At 40.6% G+C, this 24,659-nt stretch overlaps 1 protein-coding gene across 1 annotated transcript in view; it reads left to right on the top strand.

The window, feature by feature from the left end:
• CFAP74 (cilia and flagella associated protein 74) overlaps positions 1-24,659 on the top strand; it is a 97,704-nt gene that overhangs the window by 65,737 nt on the left and 7,308 nt on the right. Inside the window, exons 19-39 of the mRNA XM_080381294.1 lie at positions 790-964; positions 2,283-2,395; positions 3,245-3,367; positions 4,467-4,588; positions 8,512-8,640; positions 11,700-11,787; positions 12,398-12,571; positions 13,895-14,028; positions 14,633-14,909; positions 15,580-15,687; positions 16,371-16,525; positions 17,751-17,885; positions 18,273-18,382; positions 18,770-18,825; positions 19,561-19,680; positions 19,952-20,104; positions 20,945-21,074; positions 21,610-21,764; positions 22,781-22,919; positions 23,727-23,854; positions 24,356-24,490. Coding sequence (XP_080237420.1) covers positions 790-964; positions 2,283-2,395; positions 3,245-3,367; positions 4,467-4,588; positions 8,512-8,640; positions 11,700-11,787; positions 12,398-12,571; positions 13,895-14,028; positions 14,633-14,909; positions 15,580-15,687; positions 16,371-16,525; positions 17,751-17,885; positions 18,273-18,382; positions 18,770-18,825; positions 19,561-19,680; positions 19,952-20,104; positions 20,945-21,074; positions 21,610-21,764; positions 22,781-22,919; positions 23,727-23,854; positions 24,356-24,490 — 2,859 coding nt within the window. The remainder of the gene's footprint in view (positions 1-789; positions 965-2,282; positions 2,396-3,244; positions 3,368-4,466; positions 4,589-8,511; positions 8,641-11,699; positions 11,788-12,397; positions 12,572-13,894; positions 14,029-14,632; positions 14,910-15,579; positions 15,688-16,370; positions 16,526-17,750; positions 17,886-18,272; positions 18,383-18,769; positions 18,826-19,560; positions 19,681-19,951; positions 20,105-20,944; positions 21,075-21,609; positions 21,765-22,780; positions 22,920-23,726; positions 23,855-24,355; positions 24,491-24,659) is intronic.

A 24,659-nucleotide genomic window follows, 5' to 3' on the forward strand; every position in this document is an offset into this window, starting at 1 on the left:
CCTTTTTCCTCAAGTGTTGCCTAGGTAGTACACATAAACAGATAGATTTCACAGGTCCTTGACCAGAGAGAATAGCACTACTAGGCTGTGTATCTTTTATGAAGTGCCTGTATGTTCTTGTAAGCTCAGTGCAGAGTCTTTATCCTTTTTCCATCAGTGCAGTCTTTTAATTTCTTTGATTGCTGAAGAACAATTGGCTCAGATGGTTTTCAAAATTCTCTGCTTGATAATCTAGCAAATTTTTAAGTTCCAAGAAAAGACATGACCTCTCATTTGAAACATTACATTAAATACTACGTACAGTGAAACTGCTGAGCTATTTGCCACGGTTTTCAACTCATATATTATCCTTACATTAAAAGCATGGTTCAAATAATAGAATTTGTGAAATAACACTGTCTGTATCCATGGTTTCCCTTCTGTATTCTGTCCTTTGTAGGTGTGTAATAAACGGAAGTCTAGTTTTAGCAGACCTAATTTTGACATAGAACTGCCTGTGTTTCCACGAGAAGAATGTTAGTTCTGTTAATTGTAAAATAACTGACACTGTATTGCTCCTGTTGTATTATTTACCTGTTTTGGGCAGCCAGCAAAAATTAAATCTGCTCGTTCATAAAGGTCTAGGAGAATGTGTAGTTTTTAGAAAGTGCAGCACACTTCTCCATTTATAATGTGGAACAGTTGCAAGAAAACACAAGTTTGATTTGCAACTGCTTGATAAAACTGGAGCTGATGCAAGCTAGATGAGCAGACACAGTTGAAAATACTTTTTTCTTTGTTTTCTAATAGGTTACTGAACACTTCAGTGACGATGTCCCTGTAAAGAAAAACAGCGATAGTCCTGTGACAGCTGCAGTTGAGAAGAAGGAACAAGTTTGTCCTGAGGGTAGTAAGGAAGTGACCTGCTGTGCTGCCCAGGTGGAGCAGCAGAGAGCTGAGACAAGCCGGAGCAGTAGTTCCGCAGGTAAGCTGACTACCTTAGAAAATAGCCAGTGCAGTTTTCCAGGCCAAGCATTATCCATTTGTAGGGTTTCCTGTAATGAACTGTGGAATTCAGTTTGCAGAGTTACTCAGTAAATTAAGCAGTTCATTACTCTAGTAGTAATGTTAGAGTTCTTTGTATGCTGCCTCACAAAAAAATGACTAAAAATAATGTACTGACACCATTATATCAAAAGCAGCAGAGAATCTCACTTCTCATTAGCGATCAACAATTCAGTCTCAGAAGAATACAGAACCCAACTGGCTTACAGAAACTACAAAATTGTTATCATTCTTGTCTCAGCAACTGAATACCCACTTCTCAGAATAGAAATCCACATGACAGGTTTATTTTTATAGTCTGTGGTTCTAGGAACAAGGAAGCAGAAAGATGAACCTCCTCAGACATTTTCCATCTCATTCCTGATGTTTACCAGGTGCTTAATAAAATCCAGTCTTGTAGAAGAAAGACTTTCTTGATTTCTTTATTATCTGTATTCTTTAACATTACGTCTCGATGTTGATCTTTCCAATTGCAGGAAACTAAAAGTTCCATGAAAAGGTAGTGGGTGGCTTGCTTTTTTTAAATCTGGGATCTGTATTGTGAAATGGAGCGATTCCATAAATCACAGTAGCTGTCTCCAAAGAACACGTAAAGATGTTTTCAGACCTTAAAAAAAAAAATCCACTGCTTTGGCACATTAACATACCTTGTGACACTCTGATCTTTTTCCTGGTTAACGTGAAGGATATGGTTTGCAGTTGAGTACTGCCATGGAGTCCAGCGTTAGCTTCATCTCTCTCGTGATGCATTAGTTTAAGGCACTTTGAAGCCCTAGTGGGAGACTGTTTATTTAAAAGGTGCTTATTATTGCAGTTGTTTTGAGCATAAAGTGAAGCAGCACTTTCACTTGTGTTGCGAGTCCTCCACACTGCCTTGCTTTGTCCCACTGAAATTGCTCTTAAAGCCCAGCTCTCACTTTCAGCTGAATTTGCGTTCCTTGATGTTAACAACCTCCAGTATACGCTTTGTCCTACTGAAACATCAATATTGGTGTTCTGTAGTGGAAGGCTCAGGTGCCTGAGGTAGGCTTCTAGGGTAGGGCAAAGTTGTATGGCCAAACAGAAATCGCCTTCTAGACATTTATGTTTCCCCATCACTGGCATACGTTACTTGATTTGCAATATTGACCAAAATCAATGTACTTCTGCCCGGTTTGTTATTTTTGATAAGTGACTAGATGCACACATCCAGCATTCTGTGGGATTTTGGTTGTGGTTTGGTTTTTTTTCTTCCCCAGAACAACTTGGTCAAGATATATCACATTCCAGATCAGATCTAGACATAGACAACGCACATAATGTAGTGGAACTTTCGCCTGAAGAAACACCAGTGGAAATCATGCTTGGAAAGGTAATGAATACCCTGAGATACGGATCCAAGGTTTTCACTAGTCTAAGCCTACATTAAATACATTGCTTTGGCTCTGGTGGGAAATGGTTAGGTGCATGATCGGTTTCAAGCCCGCTGGACTTCACTATATTACAATTAATTCTTTAAATGAAATCACATGACACATTTGCCCTTTCTTTTGATCTTATTTGACTTATTTGAGCTGACAGATTCTGTATAAATTTACGTTTTCCATAATTTAACTCTGTGTGTATGTGTGTATGTGAAACTTTTTTCTGCTGTGTTGTTCTGTAGTTACACAAAGTCTGGTGACAACACAAAAGATGGGGCAGGAAGAATGTCTGGGAAATGTCAGACTTGAGCCATATTACAAAATGTGGGTATGAGAGCGCAGATCCTGGTGGTACTAGCATTTATGGCTTCCTCTTATGCATACGAAAGGCAGGTGGACTCAGTGCTGCAATCAGCAGAGCAGATCTTTGAATGGCTGCAGAAGGCTGCTTCTCCATGTTTTAGTTACACATTCCCCAATACATGATGGAAACACTTTGGTAAACCACATTATTTAGCTGTCATACAGACTCCTGCAGTAACAGGGGAGACTCAGTAAGATTTGTTGCGAAACCATGTGTCATGCCAAGTCTTTTCCCCACAACAAACCTCCTAGGGAGCTACTAATACTGATTTATTTATTTTTTCTCTTGCATAGTGTGTTCAATCTGGTTACAAGCTAGGTGTAGTAGAGTGTTTGTATAGTATGAGTATATAGTGCTTCTTTATTTCAATACAGTCTATAGCCAACTACAGTAATATAGTATTTTCATTAAAAACATGTTACTTCTTGTTTAGGTTACTGAAGGTGAAATTGGACCCCGCAGCTCAGTCAAACTTCAGATTATATTTGTCCCAGCTATCCCTGGAGATGTGCGGGCAGAGTTTGTGATCATGTTTGACAACTCAGACTGCAAACCAGTGAGTGATTTTGTGCAAGACTTGCTTCAAAACACTGTAGAAAAAGAGTTTAGAGTCCTCCTACTTCTGCTTTTCCCAAGAATTAAGAGCGCTCAAAAATCCTATATTAAAAACAGGAGAAGGAGTTAGAGGACAGATATGTTTTATGAACGTTCTAAGTAATAACAATGAGGTACCACGTGATCAAGTATTATGTGCTCTGGTGGGAGGTAACTGTAAATCACGGTCCTTCTTTCTGATGCAGTATGGTTGTTAAACTTGTTGGTTCCCTTAAATTTCTGTGCAAATAATCCTGATATTCCCATTTTATCAGACATCATACTGGAAAACATCTAATTCCCCTCTATTCCCAACCCACGTAGTTTATTTTCTTTCTGATATATCAGAATTGGAATTATTTAGCGTGCAGTAGTGAAACTGATGTGTGAAAGCTGGAAGAGATGACAACTTTAGTTACCACTTCAGCATATTTTGATTCTACACTTCATTGGAAGCCAAATTCTGCCTGGGAACAGTTCACAGAAGCTTGCCAAAAAAAAAAAGAAAAATTTCCAAGAAGCTCAGTAGGCCAGTCTTGGCTCTCTCCATGGTCTACAGATGGAGTAGTCTACAAAAGGAGCTGCAGATGCGTACCAAAGGCTCCTGTGGGCACCCTCTCCTGCTCCTGCAGGGTCATTTTGTCCAAGTCTGAGCTATGTGGTCACTGCTGTCAGACCTGAGGTCATTACAGCAAGTGCAGCACTGCTGCTGTTACAGCATTGCTCTGCTGGCTAAACAAGCTGCAGTCTCTCAAGTTTGTGAATTACGGCATATTCACTTAAGCTAGATGCACTTTAAATATTTCTTTTCAATGCATGCAATTCCTTCATGTTCCCTATCAAAGAATTGAAATCAAAGTACAGTTTTTTTTCCTGCTGGGACACCATAACACCTAGGTTTTATTTTATGAATGATTTGCCTAATTAAAGAACCTGTTGCAATATGAATACTAGAATATTTTATTCAGCTCTAGTTTATAGCAGAAAGTCTTGTTCTGTCTAGATCAGTAAGAATTTGAGACTAACAAAAATAATTGCACTCTTGATTTATGTATTAACAGCTATGCTTTAGTGCCGTTGGGGTTTCTGTTGATGTGCCGGTTTGGGTGCCCAATCCCAACGTTGATTTAAAGATCTGTATGTATGACCGACTCTATCAGGATTGCGTTGTCATTCAAAGCAGGTGAGCTACCCTTTAATTCGCAGCTGCCTTGCTATGGCTAAATAATGAGATCTTCAGCTACTAGATGATGTCTTGAGATTCTGTTGTGCCAGACCCATCTTGTCCCAGGAAGCTGAAGAACAGTTTGGGTTTTTCTCTGGTGTTCCAGGAGGACATCCTGAAAGTCCTCCAAGTTCCACGCTGCTGTGGAAATTGGAATTGGGTACCCTACGCTCCCAGATTCCCAAGACTAGCCGTAGCTATGAAGTATCTGGGTTAATACATGCTGCTGCAAGATACCCTGTGCTGTACCTGTTCTATGGTAGAACTGTCAAGTTCCTCGGGAACAGCAGCCCCACCAAGTTCCATCGTGTGGGATTTGCACACTGAGCATTAGGGAGATAAATGAGTCTAAACTTAAGTGCACATTGGGTATAATTGCTTCAGCCAGGAAAATTTAGGAAAGAGTATTTTGTTGTTTCTCAGCTATTTTACCTTTAATTAAAGTCCATGGGAGACTTACAGTCTGGAAGCCAGCCGCATGCCAACTGTTCTTTATTGAGAAGGTCAGTCACCAGTATTTCCAGATTTGGAGTACAATGCTGGATAACTCGTGTCAGTCCTTTTGTGTTTACCATAAAATGGGAAGGATACAACTTTTCCTAACCCATACAGGCCTTAGCACTGCACTGGAGTGACAGGATACCTTGTGAGTACACAGCTAGTGACCAAATAGCAATGTGCAGGGGATAAAATGTCTGGGTGTTTCTGTAGTCCAAGTCAGTGATGTCCGGAGACTGGTTCTGTTTGCACTCTAATATAAAGATAATATTTCAGCTGATTGGCTGCCAGAGATTTTGTGCTATTAGAGGGTAGTTGTATGATCTTTTACTCAGTTGTCTTCAGGTGCTGGGTGTCTTCTCTCCACCTAATGCAGTCACTATTGAGCGCTTATTTTAACAATTTGCATTTCTTAGATTCTTTTTAAATAGGGTTGGGGTGGGTTTGTGGGAGGGTGGGGGAGAGATTGGTTCTGTAGAAGGCATCCATTCTAAACCTCTTACCAGAATTACAGACTGCAGAGATTCTTCACAGTTGGAAAGAAATGAGTAAAGCTGTTATCTCAGAAATTCAGCTTACAGATATGACAAGCACAAGTTGTTATATAAGTGATTTTACTTGGTCTAGATAACCCAGGGATAAAACTTGCAAGTATAGAAGCAGAATAACTCTCCTAATGAAAACTTAAGATTTCAAGGGGATCCCAAAGATAGAAGCTGTCAAATTGCTTAGGGCAAAACTTCTCAACTGAGGGAAAAATCCTGCTGATCCTTTGCCAAGTTTCACTAAATTAAGAGCACTTAATACGCAGTGTACTGGCCTTCGTACCTTGGCAAATCAAGTCTTTGATTTATCACCCAATTTTCCACAGTTAGGAAAATTTTCTTTGTTACACAGTCATTTGGGCTGAAATTCAAAGTATTTAGTGTGCAGGAACATCACGTCTCTCAACATTTTATGCTGCAAAAGTAGATACATTTTGTCATTCAGACATGATGCCTGAGAAGTTTTTTCCTCTAGTAGCTACTGAAAATATTATGTAGCGTGTATCAAAGAGGATTCCTCATTGTTACACGGTACATGTCAAACCACTTCTCAAACAGAATGAATTTAAACTGCTGAAAATAGCTATAAACTACTATCAGTCAAGAAAAATTTCTTAAGTTAGAGTAGTAAGTTGCTGCATTTTAATTGTGATAGTGAAAAACTGGGGAAAGGTCCTCTCACTAGGGTCTGTGGTCTGGAGCTACACACAGACCCAGGATCCCGAGCCCAGGACAGTTATCAGGGAAGCAAAGAAGCGCCCAAACTGCTGTCAGGATACAACCAAAGGTAACGGGTTGTTACAATGGCTGCACATGGGAGCTGTGTATCAGCTAGAGTTACTACAGCTCTGTCTGAGCTAACGCTGGGAGCAGCCACTCACTTGAGGGAGCCCAAAGGTAAACTTGCCGCAGCCCAGCTGAAAAGGCTGCTTGTCTGACAGCTGCTGAAATGCCTTCGCTAGTGAGAACTGAAGTTTGAAGCCAGTAGATGTGAAATCTTATTGGCATAACTTCCAGAACGCAGGTACTTTAATTAAGTGTTAATGAGATACTTAAATAATGCTGCTCTTCAGGAGTATTCTTACAAATTTCTGCTCCAATCCCTAACTAGTTATAGCAAAAAAACCAAGAACCAACAACAAACAAACAAAAAACAATCGGAAAAACCCCAAACAACCTTAAAACTCGTAGTGAGATAATTCTTCAGATTTTTGGGGCAAAATCTGACCCCAACCCAAGGGAGATGAATGGTTAGAATAGCATTTTGTCCAGCTCCAGTACACACAAACATCTGACAGCAGAGCATAAAGAACTTGCCTATATCTTATTGCTGCAGCAATCGATGACACTGTAGTCTACAGCATAAATAGCAGATCAAATTTTCAAGTGCTCTGGCACTTAAGTGCCCCAGCAAGCTCAGTAGAATCGCAGAATGTTAGTTAATACTGGGTTGGTTTGGGGTTTTGGGCTTTTTTTCTGGTCACATAGAATACAGTAATCAGAAAGCGTAAAGCAGCAGCAGAAAGGGTGGAAGTATCTTCTTATCAGAATCCTGTCCAGTATAAATCGCTTTGAAAAGTAATTTCTTTGGCAGGTTATAATCTGCACTGATTTAATGAAGTAGTATATAGCTCTTTTAGATTGTCAACAGTCAGAAATCATTGCAGGCTCCCGGTACCACATGCTATAGCTGTTGATTTAGAGCAGACCATCTGGACTGGCAGCTTGTAAACCAGTCCAAGAGAAGGAAAATGACAAGCTGAAATATTTGTAAATTGCTTGGCAATTTTGCACTTAGACATACAATTCCAGGGCAAGGTATGGTCTGTGGCTATCGCTGCATTATAATATGGCCAGAATTCAGCGAACAGGGAGATGTTTCCTAACTTCCAAGATGCCATTCATAGGGCAGATTGATCACACGTTTTAGCAGAGGAACTGGCAGTCTCAGCTTAGCCACGCTATGACTTCTAGCCCTGCGGGATCTCTGCTGTTAGAGGGAAAGTTACAAGAGCACTGTGAATTCACATCTGTTTAAAAAAGTCACCACAGTTTTGGGGAGAAAGACCAACAGCAGCAGTGTTCTCAGTGCATTTATGGGATAAGACAGGCCTGCCTCCCCCCTGCCCCTGAGTCTGAGGGTTCTTTTCCTGCCTGTACAGGCTTAATTTTTGGTATTGAAATTTTGAGATAATTATGACAAAGAGGATGAATGGAATTCACAAACCGGGTACGTGTTGATGTTTTAGGTGTGTTTTGCACTTCCAGGTTCATTGTTTTGATTCTTCTGACTACAGGCTGGGACTTCAAGTGCTTGTTAGCCGCTTAAGCAGCATCTAGGTACCCTTGGCCCCACTTGGGGGTCGCTGGTCTTCATTTTTCTGTTTCTTAGACAGAATAACAGGTTTTTATTTGTTACGTCCTACCCACCAGCAATTGTTACATAACCTAGATCCAGCATGACAAGACTACTCTGAGTCTTGAGTGGGTTCTCTGCTGCAGCTAGGATCAATTAGGTGTCTCAAACATTACGTGAGTCATTCCTATTGATTCAGTCAGAGGAAATTATGCTCGGAGCAAATAATTATCTGATATTTCACAATAATTTGGCTTTGATTTTCCCCTGATCTGACTTACTGCTGTGCTGCACTTATGTTCCAATCAGCTGTGTATATTTCTTGAAATACAGCTAGGTGTACCTACAGTTGTTATAATGGTAATGTAGAGCAGAGGTGCGAGGGTGCGGGTGGGAGGAAACCAAACTCCAAGAGCAAATGTTGCTGAGGTGGCTGTGCAGGCGGCCTCACAGCCACCTCGGCATGTCTGATCTGTCTGCAGAGCAAAAGCCACGCTGCGTTTGAAGTTTGAAGTATGCAAAGGATTGAGTAAGCACATGGAGCTGCTTCCAAAAACAGGTTACATTCAAGCTCAGTCATCCTTCAGTGTGCGACTTAAGTTTCTGCCCAGGTAATCTAACGACACTAATCTTTTCAGTATTTAAGACAATATCTGTAGGAAGCTGTCAGTGGAAAAGCAGAGCAGAGTTGGGGTTTTTTTTCCTTCACACCGTAGCAGGCTGGACTTCACGCTGCTGGTGTCAAGGCAGGCCTCCGCTCCCCCCTGCTCTCCCCCTTAAAAGTTGCCAGATGCTCAAGGAGGAAATTAACTTGGATCACATACCTGTGAGGAAATGCTTCTCCTGTGGTGACAGCAGTAGTGTGAAAATCTTAGCAGTTGCGTTCCTGGTAGGCTGCTCCCATTTCTGTGGGGAAGCTATTCTCATATGAGAGAGAGGTTATCTAGGCAGGTGGCTACTTCACGGATCACTGATTAAATAATTTCTGGACAAGAACTCCTGTGCTTGCTAATTAAGGTAAGAATGGTTGGGCTTCCTGTTCCTCTCTCTCCTGCCTGTTTACATTTTTCTTCAAAATATGGATGTATTGGTCTTGAATTTCATGTGGCAATTTATATGACGTCTTCTAAGATGCTAAAAGCCTTATCCCAGCAAGTTTCTCCATTTCATGGCACATCGACATATACAAACATAACTCAGTTACTGGAAACGAAGAGTTCTGGTTTTTAAAAATTTAAATACAAGAGCCTCTGTTGATCACTGTTAGTTTTATTTACCTCATCATTGCCATCCTAAAGAATTTAACAGGACATTTCTTTTCAAATATAAATTAAATGATATAAAACCTAATTCTGGTGTAGAGCCAAGTACTTCAGCAGCTTCTGCGTTGATTGCTGCTGCAAACCTGCTGCTATTTTCATATAGGTTATGTAGTCCCTTTGATGTAAGTGTATATTTGGGTCTTCTCTGACGTGCTCAGTGTCTCTGGATTCTAAACTGAGAGGCAATCACTGATTTTGAAATTTTCACCAGGTTAGTTTTCAAAGAACTGGAAGTATTTACAGTTCTTCCAACATCTCAAATCCGATCAGATTACAACAACAGTAACCATTATCGTGACATTTTTCAGTTCCTAAACTTCGGATGCTGTAAAGCACTGTGCTGCGTACTGAGTGGATAGAAGCATAGCTTGGATTTAGAACATTAATCTTCCTTTGAAAAATGGGGAAGCTTCAGAAAGGAGATTTGATGAGATTAAGGCATTTCTGATACACAAATAAGTATTTGGCTGTTTCAGTATACGGATCAGTTTTAAAAGACCCAGCGCACAGGGGGGGTGCATGTGTGACAGGGAAGCTGAGCTTGCTACAAGCTGGTGCGAAGTCCTGAGCAAGTGATACATTTCTGTAAGTGCCTCCTCACTGCCTCAGTGCTATAAGCTGTAGTAATAGAAAAGCTATATTGCAGGTAACACAAAAGTAAAAAGAAACACTCATTCAGCAATACCAAGGGAACAGATAGATACCTGGAGGCTTGGGAAGTTCTCCCGAGTATTCTGCGCACACTGAAATGCTTGATCAGATGTTACAACACTCATAACTTCCTGGGTGTTTGAAGCAGACGTTCTCTGTTTACTTGTTCTCTAATCTGCTGACTCTCAGAATTCCCAAATACCACGTCTTTTAGGTTTTCTGCATTTGGAGCTAGTCCTGCAGATGCTGGCAGTCTAAATCTGATTTGTCTTTTATGCTTCTCTTTAATTGCTTTTAAGCATGAAGATGCCATTTTCAGGGAACTGTCTGAAGGATTTCAGTGTCTTTTCCCCAAGGTGTTAACAGCTAATTTAGAGTCCATCACTGTGCACGTACAGTTAACAGTTATTTTTACCGCCTCTGAATTATTTTGTAATAGATGAATTTCTTCTCCTATTCTAATGTCCTGTGACAAAGTGAAAGCTGGTACTTTATTCCTACCTTGCTATCTTTAAATAAGTTAGCAACACCTTGGAAAATCACCTTCTAAAGTCACATTTCAGACTTGCAAAATAGCAGCCATCGGGATTTTGGATCACCATGGTGACTGAGTGGGTGCTGTCTGGTCATTAACTAGTCTTTAACAATACATTTAAAAATTGCATGTAATTCCAGTAGTAGTAGTAGGAACATGATCACTGTGGAGACCTAAGAATATGAAGCAATTCACTCGGATGCTGTAAGACACTATAAATAGACCAGTAAAGCTAAAAATGCTGGAGCTTTTGTATTGTCTTGGCTTGAAGCTCTGAAATTGAGCTTATGATGGCAAGATGCTTCAGCTACAGAAGCCCCACGTACTTCTTATAAATTACGGATCTGGTATATAATCAGACACTATTGGTCTCCCAAGTTTGTTTCACTTTATTTAGGTCTCTGTGCTATGCGATACAATTGGTTCTGCCGCAGACTGGCTGGTAATTAACTAACATCAGTGTCAAAAGGAAATGATTGCCTGGGTTGGGTGGGGTTGGGTTGGGTATGTGCTGTGGTTGCAGCAAAGACGCAGGCGGCTTATATTCCAATTATAAAGTAAGCCGTAAATTTTTCAGAATGTTAAATGACTGGATGGCATTTGAAAGGAGGATAAATGGATGCAGGCCTCTGTGAGTAACTGCCCTGAGCTGCTCTGTGTGCGAGATCCTGTCTTTAAAAATAAAAAAATCCAGCATTAACACGCAAGCTCAATTGCTCTACCTTCCTTGCACCCTTGCAAGCCGTGCGTACCTGCCCAGGGCAGGTTGGCTGAAGGTATGCCGTTGTGTAGGAAAACTGGGACAAGTCCGTAATATTTCTGATCTGACTGCATCTTCTTTTTCTTGGTCAGAAGGTGGAAATTCATACGTCACTAATTTTTGATTGGCTTTTTCTTCCACCATTTTCCCTAGTATTTGCATACAAGGTTTTAGTTAAGCATTGGAGTTGACGCTTATCCAGTTATACGTGAGAATGCTCCTATTTGAGCACAAATACTGTGTTAAGAATAAAAGCTGTGAATAATAAAACCTTTAGACCTTAAGTATCTGGTTTGATTTTTTACTTTTTGTTCAGAAATACATCCATCAAAACTTTATTATTCCCCTTAGCTAAAAGACAGTAAGAATATTTTTATGAAACAATGTATTTTTGATTTTCAGGCACTCTCTTCCTGAAGATGCAGGGAGCTATTTTAATGAGGAAACAAGAATTCTGGAAGTCCCAGTGACAATACTGATTGCAGATAAAGTTAGTGATTTTAATTATGCTGGTTATCAGACTGAAAATAGATGAAATAATTTTAGTGAATATTCACTTAGTGATACCTAATCTTAGATTACTTCTTTACTATTATCATAGGACTTCAACAAGTAAAAGGTGCTTAAAGTGATAATACAGATTTGATGGTTTCTTCTGGTCAGCATGTTTACAGTGTAGAAAGGTACATCCTTTCTCATTAGCGCTCATCTATTCCCCAGTAGCTTATTTCGTACCAGAGAGTGATTAGATACCATAGTACAATCTTTGTATTCTGATGTGTACTGCAGGTGCAGCATATTCTTACAGTTTACATTTTCCTGAAGATGCAGGTGTGATTCCATTCTAGCGTGTGGAATTTGAGATACAGATTTTTATTTTTTTTTAATTTTACTTATCAAAGATGTTTCCTACTGCTTATTTTTGGAAAACAAGGAGGCCTAGATAGATATTTACATTTGTTATGTAGACATGTTACACATGTTATTGTCAAGGACTAGAGTAGAATAACTTTTTGCTGTTATCTTTTCAGATGACAATTCACTTAAATCCTGCCCTTACAGATGGGTTTTTTTATCCTGTGCTCTTGCATTTGTTTCAGGCTAAAAAAGTTAATTTTACTGTCCATGCAATTGTTACTACTTCTGATTTGGAAATCAGTCCATCACAAATAAATTTTGGATTCTGTACGATCCATGAAGCTGTGCAGGCAAATGTCAGGATAACAAACAAATCTATCTTGCCGCAAGAGTTTGGATTTGTGGGGCTTCCAGAGGTACGTAGTTATCCCACACACACCTCTTCTTGCATCAAAATACATGTAATTGTTATGAAACCGTGTTTCAATGTGAATGTAAATAAATCACCATTGGTTCTTGCAAACCCATGGAAATACCTCTGCCTCAGCACTGTGGAAGCACGCAGACCAGTTCTGGTACTGCTTTGTGTAAATTTCATCTTACTATACCCTAAGTATTTTCCAAGCAGTATGAACACCTTTGAGGAGCCATTACAGTTCTCGCCTACGTAACGTCATTAGGCTGACTTTATCCTATTAGGATACCTGGTCTTTCCAACAATACCTGGTGCACTTGTCGTTCAGACTCACAGGTCACTTACACTACTAAATACACCAGGCTTAGGGATGTCGCTGTGGCTGAGGCTGAGGAGTATCGCACAATTTGCATCCAAGCACCTAAGCACTTTGTAAAGCAGGATGGCCATGGCCAAACTGTGTGTTGGGAGCCATCCCTTGACCCAAGCCTAGGTGTTTTCTGACTTTTTTTTACTGTAAATTGACACGGAAGCTAAATTAATCACAGGAGCTGCCAGTTTCGTGTGGGCTAGGTCTACTGATGTTTTATATTTTTTTCCCCCAAAAGTTAGCTGTTCAAGCTTCATAACAGCATGATGATTGCAGTGTGAAATGGTTTGGCATATTGGAATCAGAGCTAGAGGAACCTGACATTTAATTAGGCGTTCTCCCTCTCTCTGCCATTTTAGGGATTAAAATCAAGGAGATAGCTAAAAGAAATGTGTATCTTCAGCTTCATTAAATCTTTACTTCACAGTATGTCTTTCATGATAAGCTTAAAATGTGATGGGGAGACATTCGTGAATGATCATCAGCTCAAACACAAACCAGTATACATTTATAGATATTGAACTGGTACTTGTTGCTGTGGTATCTGCATACCACAGAGGAATCAGCTCTTCAAAGACACAGGGAGAACTGTTGAGATTTTCATCATATTTCATTCATTTGGCTATGAAGAGTAAATAAACATCATTAGGGAATGGTGATTACCATAGATGGTAAGAAACCGGAGAAGAGATTCCGCTGAAGCCTGAGTTAATGGATTTAATGCCTTTCAAGTTACGTTGAGATGAGAAATCTGCACGTCAGTCAGACGCTAGTCACTAACTCAGATGAAAGCTTCTCAGTAGAAGGTTTCTGTTCCTCTGACATCTGTAGATTTAAAAACAACATTTTCTTATCTTGCCAGTAATGTCTTGTTTTAATTTATTAACGATTTGATAATTCAGCTAATACTTTCTTATTTTACCCACAATAATTTCTGATCCTGCCATTTTGAAGTTTGTTGAAATTCAGCCCAGTGATGGATTTGGAATACTTCTTCCCCTTGAAAGCCTGACGTTGGACATAATCTTTAAAGCTAACAAGGCCAAAGAGTACAGCTTTGAACTAACCTGCAAGTCAGAGATTAATAGGTATGTTAAGAAACCGGTAGGTAATCTAGAAGTCTAAATCACACTGGATTTCCACTGGTAAGCTAGTTCCGAAATTAAATCCCTGCCTGCTTTGAAGAGGAAAGGCTAGGATAAAAATGTGAGGCAGGTAAGGATTCTCCAGTTGACAAGAGTTGCTCAGTGCTTCTTAGTTTCATTCTTTGTTTACGTCTGTCTTTACTGAGATGGCTTTTCCTGAAATTTATCCTTGTCACTTATCCAAGCTGCAGGCTTGCCCCAGGTCACTTCACTTGCTGTGCCCTGCTTCCTTTTTCAGCTGAATTGCCGAAGGAATCTTTTTTGTAAAAATGTTTCATACGTTAAGCTAATGCTACTAAAATAATGATGGCATAAACTTTGATTTGACTGGATGTATTTCCAGAAGTTCACAGAGGAAGAATTCAAGCAGGGACTCTAGCCAATTGTGCATTAAAAATAGATAGTATTATTGTTCATCTTTAGGCAAAATTCCCATTGCAAGCTTGAAATTCTGCTTAAATAGGGACTACAGGATTAGTTCCCTATTTTCCGGGCTGATTAAGAGACTATTTTATGCTGAGACAATTTATCATGTGTTTATTTTTAGACAATTCAAGCTGTCATGCAAAGCAGTTGGAGTCCACCCACCTCTTGAATTGTCTCATTCCTTAGTTCGCTTTGCTGCAACAGCTTTAAATGGTGTGTCTACAGCAACACTGTATGTGATGAACTCCCGTGTGAGCGTCAACCCCTTTACTCATGCTGTCCCCAGAACTGGCAACGGGGAAGTTGCCCCGGTTGGACCCGCTTCATTTGAATTCTGTGTGCCAGAAGACTGTCCAGTGACAATTGCACCTTCTGTTGGAACTGTGCTGCCTGGGAAGGTAAATTCACTTTAAACCTCGAGGGTTCTGCCAAATCTTTTGATCATCTACATCCTCACAAATGCTGTCACTTGTAAATGAAGCTGAAAACAGAAATTATTATTAGAGTAGATGGAATATTTTGTAATTTTGATAATTTAGCTAATACTTTCTTATTTTACCCGCAATAATTTCTGATCCTGCCATTTTGAAGTTTGTTGAAATTCAACCCAATGGTGGATTTGGAATACTTCTTCCCCTTGAAAGTCTGACGTTGGACATAATCTTTTAAGCTAACAAGGCAAAAGACAATTTTTACAATATTTTGTAATGTTTGAACCAGTGTTTTAAATCAAACACGTGAGGGGTTAACCATCACACCTGGCTAATGCTTTATGGGAATTTTCACCCTGAATGTTCTTTCCCCACTGTTGTCATTGTGATTTATTTGAAGAGTGTTTAAATATCAAAAACACTGGTCATGTAAAACCAGCCCACTGTAACACAGCAGAGTTCCAAAAAAGCTCCAACTAACCTTGGGATCGTCTTACTCACTTGGCAAAACAATTGTATTTTATTTGTTAATTTTTTTGCTCTCATGTGTCTGCTGCTATTGAGCTTTGTAGGTGTCATGCAAGTATGAGGGCTGAATTTTTGCCTATCGCTCTTGTGTATGCTCTCGCACTCCCAGAAAAGCTTGATTCAAGTGTCCTTCAGACCAACATTGTCAGATCAGCTAATCAGAGAAGAGGCAGTTCGGAGGCTTTGCAGAGCAGCTGCGATGGGGGCAGAAATACAAGTAAGGAATGCTAAGAACTAGCACATGCTGTTGGTCTGTTACTTCCAGATATTTGTTTATCTGGATGGTATTTTTATCATAAAATTATTTGCATATTAATGAAGCCCAAACTCATGATCCCTGTAAGACCTGCCTATAAAAGACAAGAGTATGAAGGTACTGTTGTGCTTAATGTGTAGTCTCCTTGCTGAACAATAATTTAATTTCATGCTAACAATTTCAAAAGGATCCCTAGCAGATTTTCTTGCAAATGCTAACTGCAGGTACTCTTAAAAAAAAGAAAAGTTCCTACACCTCATGCCAATTTACAGCATACGTGAACTTTATATGCAGAGCTGTGGGTCAGTTAATTTATGTGAGCACTTACGGGTGTCTTTAATTATGAGATAAATAGGTACATTTCCTATAAGAGATACAGTCTTTTACTCATGTGCTTCAGTAGTGGAACTCTTAAGATGGGGTAAATATGTCCATTTCAACTTAATTTTACATTATTAGAAATATATGTAATAACTACTGTTGTCTGTGGCTTGTAACCATAATTGTACTGCTGTTACCTTGTTTTGTGCACTCCATAAACTCTTAGGATCTGTTTCCTTGGGCCAGGGCCTGTGTATTTGTAAATTGATGTCTTGATTGGATTACACCCTCAGTGTATAATGCCTCTCTGTGTGTATTTGCAGAAAAGGAAGAAAGATGAAAAGAGAGAGGGGAAGAAATTAAGCATTTCCATTACCCGGCGGCAGTCTTCCAGACAGCTTGTAAGGGATGAGGGCAGTAAATACCTGACTTCTCTAAACAGTTCTGAACAACCAAAATCCGAAGAGTTAAAGCCTGAGTAAGTCGACAAACGCACCTTGTACTATGTGGACAACATTCTCTTTATAAGTAGTTCAATAAATCTACTAAAACCTATAGGCAGACGAGCAAGCACACTGTAGAGAAGAAATAGCTTTTGCTGTATTGCAAAGGCTGTTTCCAAAATTAGGACTGCTTTTAAGCCACACAGCTGTACCCTCTCATGTAAGGCACAGAATCCCTTTATGCATCAGACGGATTGAAGACTTCAAAGAATATATCAGAAAGCCTGAGATGTGTCTCTGTGGGTATGTGGCTGAGCAAACAAGGGTATTATTTTGAAGGGCAACTAGGAAGCTCAACTCAGTTACCAAAGGGGATTACTACGCATACACCTTGTCTGAAGAGGTCTAGCAGAGCTGAATCATCCCAGACAGAAGCCATCTGATGGCCCATATCAGTGGGTGTGGGTTGATATTTTTTTCCCTTTTTTGAGGGCTTATGCAGTCTGTCAATATTAGTCATGGTCATCTTCAGTCCTGGAAATGTGCATTTTAAATAGTCCTTTTACAGGACATGTACCTCAGTGAGAACTAACATTGGTAGCATGTGCAGTCTACAGATTTAGATACTTAGATGCAAAATCTGATACTTGAGGTCCCACATTTAGCATATAATTCAACTTTTTAGAACCATGCTTCTGCCTAATCTGAGGAATTTAGAAGTGTTTGGAAGTAAATATATGTTTAAACATCAGGCATTTGGCTGTACTGGATGCTAGATATTTTTTAACTAAAATCCCAAGTTCACTGCAATCCGTTAATTGTAATTTTTAAATACTTCCAGTACATGTCATCAAAATAAAATTTATATTTTAAAACTCCCATTATGAAGTGTTGCTTGGCATATTGCATTAGAGAAATGTGATCATGTCTTCACACATCATTGAAATGATGTAGAAGTATGGGAAGACACTGGAATACCTAATGTATTCAACATAAGGAAATCGTATTGAGGATTTTGCAGTGTTTCATATAACTTCTATTATCTGGATTTATAATTTTTATTCTCTTTTGGTGAGAAAATCAGACTACTTAGTAGGGTGAGTCCATGACTGTGCACCAAGACAGTCGCTTAGTTTCACTGTTCCATCTTGAATGTGTGCCTAAGAAACAGTAAACACAAATAGCTCAGTAGATATTTGCCTTTTTTTCTTTTCTTGCTCTCTCACTTACTGAGATGATTCTTATTCCTGGATTTTCTAGTTCTGATGCTTATATGGCAGCCCAGGCCTCCCTGATGAGGAATTTCAGTGGGAAGTTTGAAAAATACATCATACCATGCTTTGTTGCAAGCGGACATATCGATGAAACGAAAGGCCCTGAAAACTTAAGCTGCAGGTATTTGCAATTCATGATAGTTCAGAAATTTGAGGGGGAAATGGTGGGCATGTTAATTTAGTCATTTGGGGAGGAAAATGTTTTTTTGATCTTAATTATTTCATAGGTCACTGGTAGAAACGCATGCTTACAACCCACTAGTTGGATAAGAATCAAACACATTAATATCAAAGCAGCCTGAAGAGTAATTTTATGAAAAACTTAAGCCAGATGTAGTTCATCTTTCTGCTTGGGCATACAGAACGTCAAGTCAGCCATCAGAAGTTACTTACTGTTTTGTAATACCAATGTATTGATACCCTGTGATACAGAGTAAGAACAGATTTCTGACAATAGTTTTTATTTTTGTATGATCCAAGAGCAAATATCCTTTTACTATCTCTCTAGCCCTTACAACACTTTGTATTTGGAGTTGCACTGTCCAGCTGTAGCGCCATCTGTTGTGGTCACTTCAGATAATGGAAAAAACCCAGTCAATTTTGGTGATGTTGCAGTAGGTATGAAATTTTAATTCAAGCTTTGATTTCTTTTGTCTGATGTTAATTTCTTCTCAGCACAGATTTGTGTGTTTGCTTTTTACATTGTTCAGTTGATTTGCAAATGTCAGTATAGAAATTAGTCCTGGGATAGGTACTTAGGTGGAAAATTAGGAGCCTGTCTGGCCAGCTAAGGCATGTAAAAAAGCAGACTTGGTTCCAAAACATGGCATCGGAAGCTCTACAAGTGACTGTCCAAATCTGAAAGTATTTTGGAGGGCATTGACTAAAGTACTAGCCATGGAAATGGGGTGAATGTTTGGCCCAGGTAGAAGCATAGGTAAAAAGGAGGAAAGGTAGTGCATGAGTGAGCATCATCACTTTTTGAAATGTTTTTATTCTTGTCAGGCCACAGAACATTTAAGCGAATTACAATACAAAATATCTCCCCAGAGAAGCTGGAAGTATCCTTGTTTGGAACACGTAAGTTCATTTGCCATTCATCTTCTGTTTAATTTGACTCTCTTATCTGTAGGAGGAACTGTTTGACACTAAAATAAGTAGGAGGTAGCACACTTCAGACTTAACACACATCTTTCAGAGTGAGGCAGCAGGTGACATGAAGAATATATTGGACGAGCCCAGGTGACCTACTGGAAAGCTAATTCCATTCCACCCTTTTCACTGGAAATAATTCTGCTTAGAGCCAAACTTGAGAAGCACTTAACCACTCTCTAAAGAGTGCTAGGTACTGATGGCAAAGCTGTAGCTTCAAAACAGGATGATGTACATATGAAGCAGCACAACTCCTCTTTTTTGCACACTGATTCTCTGAATTCCTGAATACCTTGTAAGAAGAGGCTGCTACGCTGGCTTGTCTGGGTTAAACTGTGGGGGATAATGTAGGAAAAGGCATGTCTCTGGCTCTTAGGGTGTTAATGAGCCGGTCCAGGCAAAACCTGAAAATAAAATTATGTGGCTATCTTATTAGCTGGAAAAGAGTCTTGCAACTATATAAATTCTGTGGGGGAAAAAAAAAAATTAGTTCTTTTCTCTGAGTTAGGTGTTGATCTCTGAAAAAGCTTATAGATGGTTAGTTTATACATATTTGGTCTGAACAATACTTAGAACCTGTCCTTATATCTCTTTCCTCAGTCTTTGTTTATAAACTCTTTTTTCCTTAAGCTGCACTATTTTAGCTGGGATTCTCAGTTCTGAATCCCAATGGTCCCTTCCTGTTGGTCAGACGAGTTGAGATGCTTGAGCCAGGTGAAAATAAAGCCCTCATCATCTCTTTTTGTCCAAATGAGAGTAAATGGGTGAGTAAGAGATACAACATTAATGGGGAAAAAGAAGAGGGACAGAGAGATGTAACGGGCTGTGCAATAGACACCTGTTGCTGACTGGGGTGAGGCTGTAGAATAGCAAGAGAAGCTTGGTTGCCTGTGCATAGCCTTTCCCGATGTTTGGATCTTTGTGCGCTAAATCCAGAAGTTCTGTAGTGTCAGCCCGTTGGTGCGAGGGGGGTGGGTGGAGGGTGGGGGCTGTTTTCCTTCCACAGAAGGGCTGACACAGGAATCCCCTTGGCAGTTTTTTGAAACGCTGGATGTCGGGATGACAAAAACCAATCTAACCCTCAGTATCACGGGTCATGGGGTGATGCCATCGACGGTTTGCTCTGTGGACGAAGTACTCCATATGGGCTATGTTGTAGCCAGAGAGAAGGTGACTTCCACATTCAAGGTAAATCCCTCGATGCTGACCCAGGAAGCCCATTTTTGTAAGGAAGTTCTGTAGTTTCTAGTCCAGCAGAATGTAAGGCTGGGTGGCAAACTGCAGGCAAAAGAACGTCGCTTCAAAAGTGCGTGGTGCCGAGAGGGTTTCAGGCCAAAGGTAACAAAGCTGTGCCGGGAGGATCTTGTCGGCTGCTTCTGTCCTGCCTGCAGCCTCTACAGAAAAACAGAGATCTGGCACTTTTGTAATGGAAAATGAGAGATGCTCGGTGCGGTGATCTCCACAGATCTAGTCAGTATGAAAGGGGTGTGAAGTCAGACATGGCTTTGCTTTTACCACGGTTAGAAACATTTGCCCTCTTTCTTTATTCTGCCCATGACTGCTGTCACAGCTGAGGCTGCGCAGCATGCACACAAAGCAGTGACAAAGGTACCTGGGTGAAATGCAGAACTGCTGCTACAAAGAGCACGTGAGGGTCTGCCGTGGTCCGGTCTGGGGCAGTTTAACTCCAATTCACTCATTCAGGTACTGCACGTTCCCCCAGACTCGGAAACAGGTCAAGATCTAAGCATAATTTTTCTCCTCTCAGATTTTGGCTTTAAGTATGTCAGTAACCAAAATACATTACATGATGCAAGATTTTTAAAAGGAGTCTGGTCCCTGTTGCTGGGGGCCGGGGGCTGACAGGGCATGTTGTGGGTGGCAATAGCGCGTGCTTTCAGTGGCATCTGGGTACATAGTGCAGCAATGCAGCAAAATCAATTCAGCCAGTTCACAAACCATGGATCCTACAGGCTTGAGAATCGTTTTTCTTAATGAAAATGACGTTGTGTGAATGAATGTCATCAGATACAGAACACTTCCACGCTGAGCCTGCGATACTCCATACAACTGGATTCGCTCTCATCAGCGAGGGACAAAGATCAGCAGAGCCTTCCATCCTTTATCACGTCCTCTTTGCAAAGAACAGAGTTTGTTGGTAAACTTTTTTTTTCTTTTTCTCTTTTTCTTTTGTTTAAGACTCATGAAGTATAAAGCAGAATTACTTTGTCCTGTTAGAGCTACACAGTTGCCAAAACCTGGGGTATCACATCACTGAAATTTAAGATTTTGTTTCCCCGGTAGGAGCCATACCGATTCTTTCAATATGACTAGCTATAAATTTATGCAGCCCGAGCAAATATCTACCAGCAAGGAGATACTAGTATTTGAATCTGAATAAGCCCACACAGTAATAGCATATTAAAGATTAAATTTAGGGATGTCCACCTCTGTAAAAACATATTAGAATATAGGAGGGGTTTGGTGATGCTTCCTCAGTTCCTCTAGAGGTGAATGCATTAAACCGATAGATGGATTTATCTGATGTTTCTAAACCCCTGTTTTGCTGCAGAACCAGGTATCGGGTCTTATTTACTTGCTGCTTCACCAAAAATTAAATGGGTTTAAATACATGAGGAAGTAAAACGGAGCTGTTCTCCTTTCTTATTTGTATCCTCATTTTTATTTACCAGGAACACAGAACTATAATGGCTTAAGTGTGTTCAGCATCTTTCCAACAGAAGGAGAAATTGTTTCTGGGAAGAGTCAGGATTTTACAGTTACTTTCAGTCCTGATCATGAAAGTCTGTACTATTCTGACCGTCTCAAGGTTGTGCTCTTTGGCAAGGTGAGACATCAAGATACCTGGATTATGAAACCAAAGTCTAAGAATGACTTATAGTAACTTTTATCAGCATGGGTCTTGGTAGGAGTTTCGAATAATTATATCTAGTGGACAGCATTTGTAGGCAGAAATACTACCTGCATTAGATTAACTGAGGTAGGCAGGAGATGGCAGGTTCACTTTTTTTTTTTCAGGTTTTAAATATTCAGTTATTAATTCATAACAGTAGCGACTTGGGATTCAGTCCGCGTCCTGCCCAGCTGTCCGCACGGTGTCAGTGGGAGGTGATGGGAGCTGCCACGTACCGAGCACAGCTCCGGCTGGGTTCTCTGCAGGTAGCATTTAATGGCAGCGGAGAGCAGAGCTACCCCTGCACAATGCAAACTGACAGGTGCACTGAGTACCAGGCGCTGCTTCTGTGGTCACTCAGCATGAGGAAAGTGGTTTCCATCTGCAGAGCAGCAGTTGAGCTTAGACGGAGCCCAAGTCAGGATACGCAGGCTGGCAGCGCAGCAGGGGCTTCGTGCCCTGTTCCAAAGGAGACCCAGCAAAGGTTAATGAAGAGTGCCAGCTAATGACCATCAGCAGGCACTGCAAAGGCGGAGCAGAGACTGATAGGGAGCAAATAAGAACCGTTTCTCTCCTTGCAAGCTTTGTCTCCCCATTTATCTTTGGAACTGGGGTTAAGAATGCAAATGGGAATACACTGAAGAGGAATGGAAACTGGTCCTGGTTCACAGACTTTAGCTGAGTTCGGCGGCAGATAATTTTAGCTCTTTTAGGGGCTTTAGTATAAATTGTCCAGTCCCCTCCCTGCCCAAGAACAAAAGGTTGTTTCATACAGAAGTGCCTGTGGGTGGGCAAGGGGCAGGTGCGGGATTTTGGCAGTAGAGTACAGGGCCTCTCGGCAAGAGGCGGGAGATGTAGTAGTGTCTGTGCGATGGATGCTGTTGTGTCGGTACCCCAGTTACACCGGGACTTAAGCTGTAACCTGCATTTGAAGCGTTTGTCTCACACAGGAAACAGCCCATGTGATCCAGCTAAAGGGCGCAGCAAGAGAGCATCCCATGTTTGTGGAGGGGGGGGTTCCACTAGATGTGCCCGTGGAGTCCTTGGCTGTAGTGTCACCTGTGTCATCGCAGGAAGCGCTAAAAGGAGGTAATATGTTACCACCTGCACCTTCCTACAAAGCAGTGGGTGATAAGACACAGGCCTGTTCCTCATCCTTTAAGAAAAAGTAAATTAAAGATTACTTTTCCAGAATCAGAACAAATAATAGCATGGCATAGCCTGTATCTGTAACACACAAAAAATGCAGGAAGCTTTATCTTTATGGAAAGGTTTTCTCTTAATTGTAATGCAGTTCTATCTTAATGACGATCTTCTGTCTTTGCAATGTACCTTGCAAGAAATGGTTGTAATTTAATATTGCTACAAGGTATGAAGAGGTGTTTGCTTTCTGCCACTTCTCTGACTTGTACTGAATGTTTATAGAATTATGTCATATATAATAACACATCCTGGACTCTCCTGATTGTGCTGTTACGAAACAGACACGATTTGGGGGGCTTAAGTTTATTCTCCCTTAACTTTCTTGGACTTGATCTGTTTTCAGAAACCATATATAAACAACTCCTAGCTCCTGAGTTATAAATAAATCCAAGCATGTACCACACACAAGTAGAAGTGTAATACATACAATATATGTGCCATGGGGCTAGAAAACAAACATGAAACTTGATAAACAATTAACAATTGCAGTTTGCAACTGCAAATTATGCAAAACCTCCTTTTGCTTAATTCCTCACTAACTCTTTAAGGAGGATCTACTTATCTATGCCAGCTGATGACTTTGCCACAATATCATTTTGTTTTGAACCATCCTGGTGTGATTTATGCTTGTTCCAAACTGGTGATCGCTCAGTTTTGACTGTCTCAAAGTTTACTTGATTCATATTTGTTTAGAGCCAAAGGAACCAGTGAAGTCCATTCTCCTCATTCTGGAGTACATTGAGGGAGAGAGTCCTCCGGTGCCAGCAAGGGCAGAACTGAAAGTTGGAGCTATACAGACAGCTCGGTTTGCATCTAAGAAGGTAAAGAAAATAAAAAGGGTGGTTTTATGTCAGGTGCTGTAAGGAATACTGACAGTGTACAAATGGTTACTGGTTCTTTCTTTCAAAAAATCAGTCTATAAATGAAAAAATACAGTTTTCAGGATTTCTGATAAACTTTACATTATAAAAGCACCGATGTTTGAAAAGAAAAGATTATTTTTTCAGGAGCTAATATGAGGATTTTGCATTATCATATGAAGTCAGCAACAAAATTAATGTAGCAGTTTGCTTCCCTAATTCTGAAATCTGGACGTTTGAGCACAGGACTGAATTACAGGTCTGCCCCTGTTATTTCAGTACAGTATTTCGTCCCAACTTGACAGAGCAAACAGGATGGCTGGCCCCTTGCAGTTTCAAAGGGCAGAAGCGATTTGGCAAGCGGCGGGCCCACATACAGCATCTGGGCAAGGCAGTGAGGAACAGTCATTGTGCTGCAGGAGCAGACCGGGCTGTAACGAGGGGTTTGTGTGTCTCTCGCAGCCCGTGGAGTTCAGTTTGGACAGCCTGCCCCTCCTGCAGCAGCAGGGGTTCACCCTCGGCGCTGGGAAGGGAACGGTTGAGCGCGGACAAGTAAAATGCATCGATGTTTCTTGGGTGCCACCTGCTGACTTCGAGGTAAGTCACAGTTGCTACAGCACTTTGCAGCTGAAACTGGGAGCGTGTGGCAGCTGCTTGCACCGACTGGTAGGAGCGGTACAAAAGCTGATCTCTACCGTGTCAGCCACATGTAGCTACCAAAGGGAGGTGTATAGGCTGGTATAAACACCGGTGGGAGAATAAAAGC

The sequence above is a fragment of the Falco punctatus genome (assembly GCF_963210335.1).
Source record: "Falco punctatus genome assembly, chromosome: 3".
Classification (NCBI taxonomy): Eukaryota; Metazoa; Chordata; class Aves; order Falconiformes; family Falconidae; genus Falco; species Falco punctatus.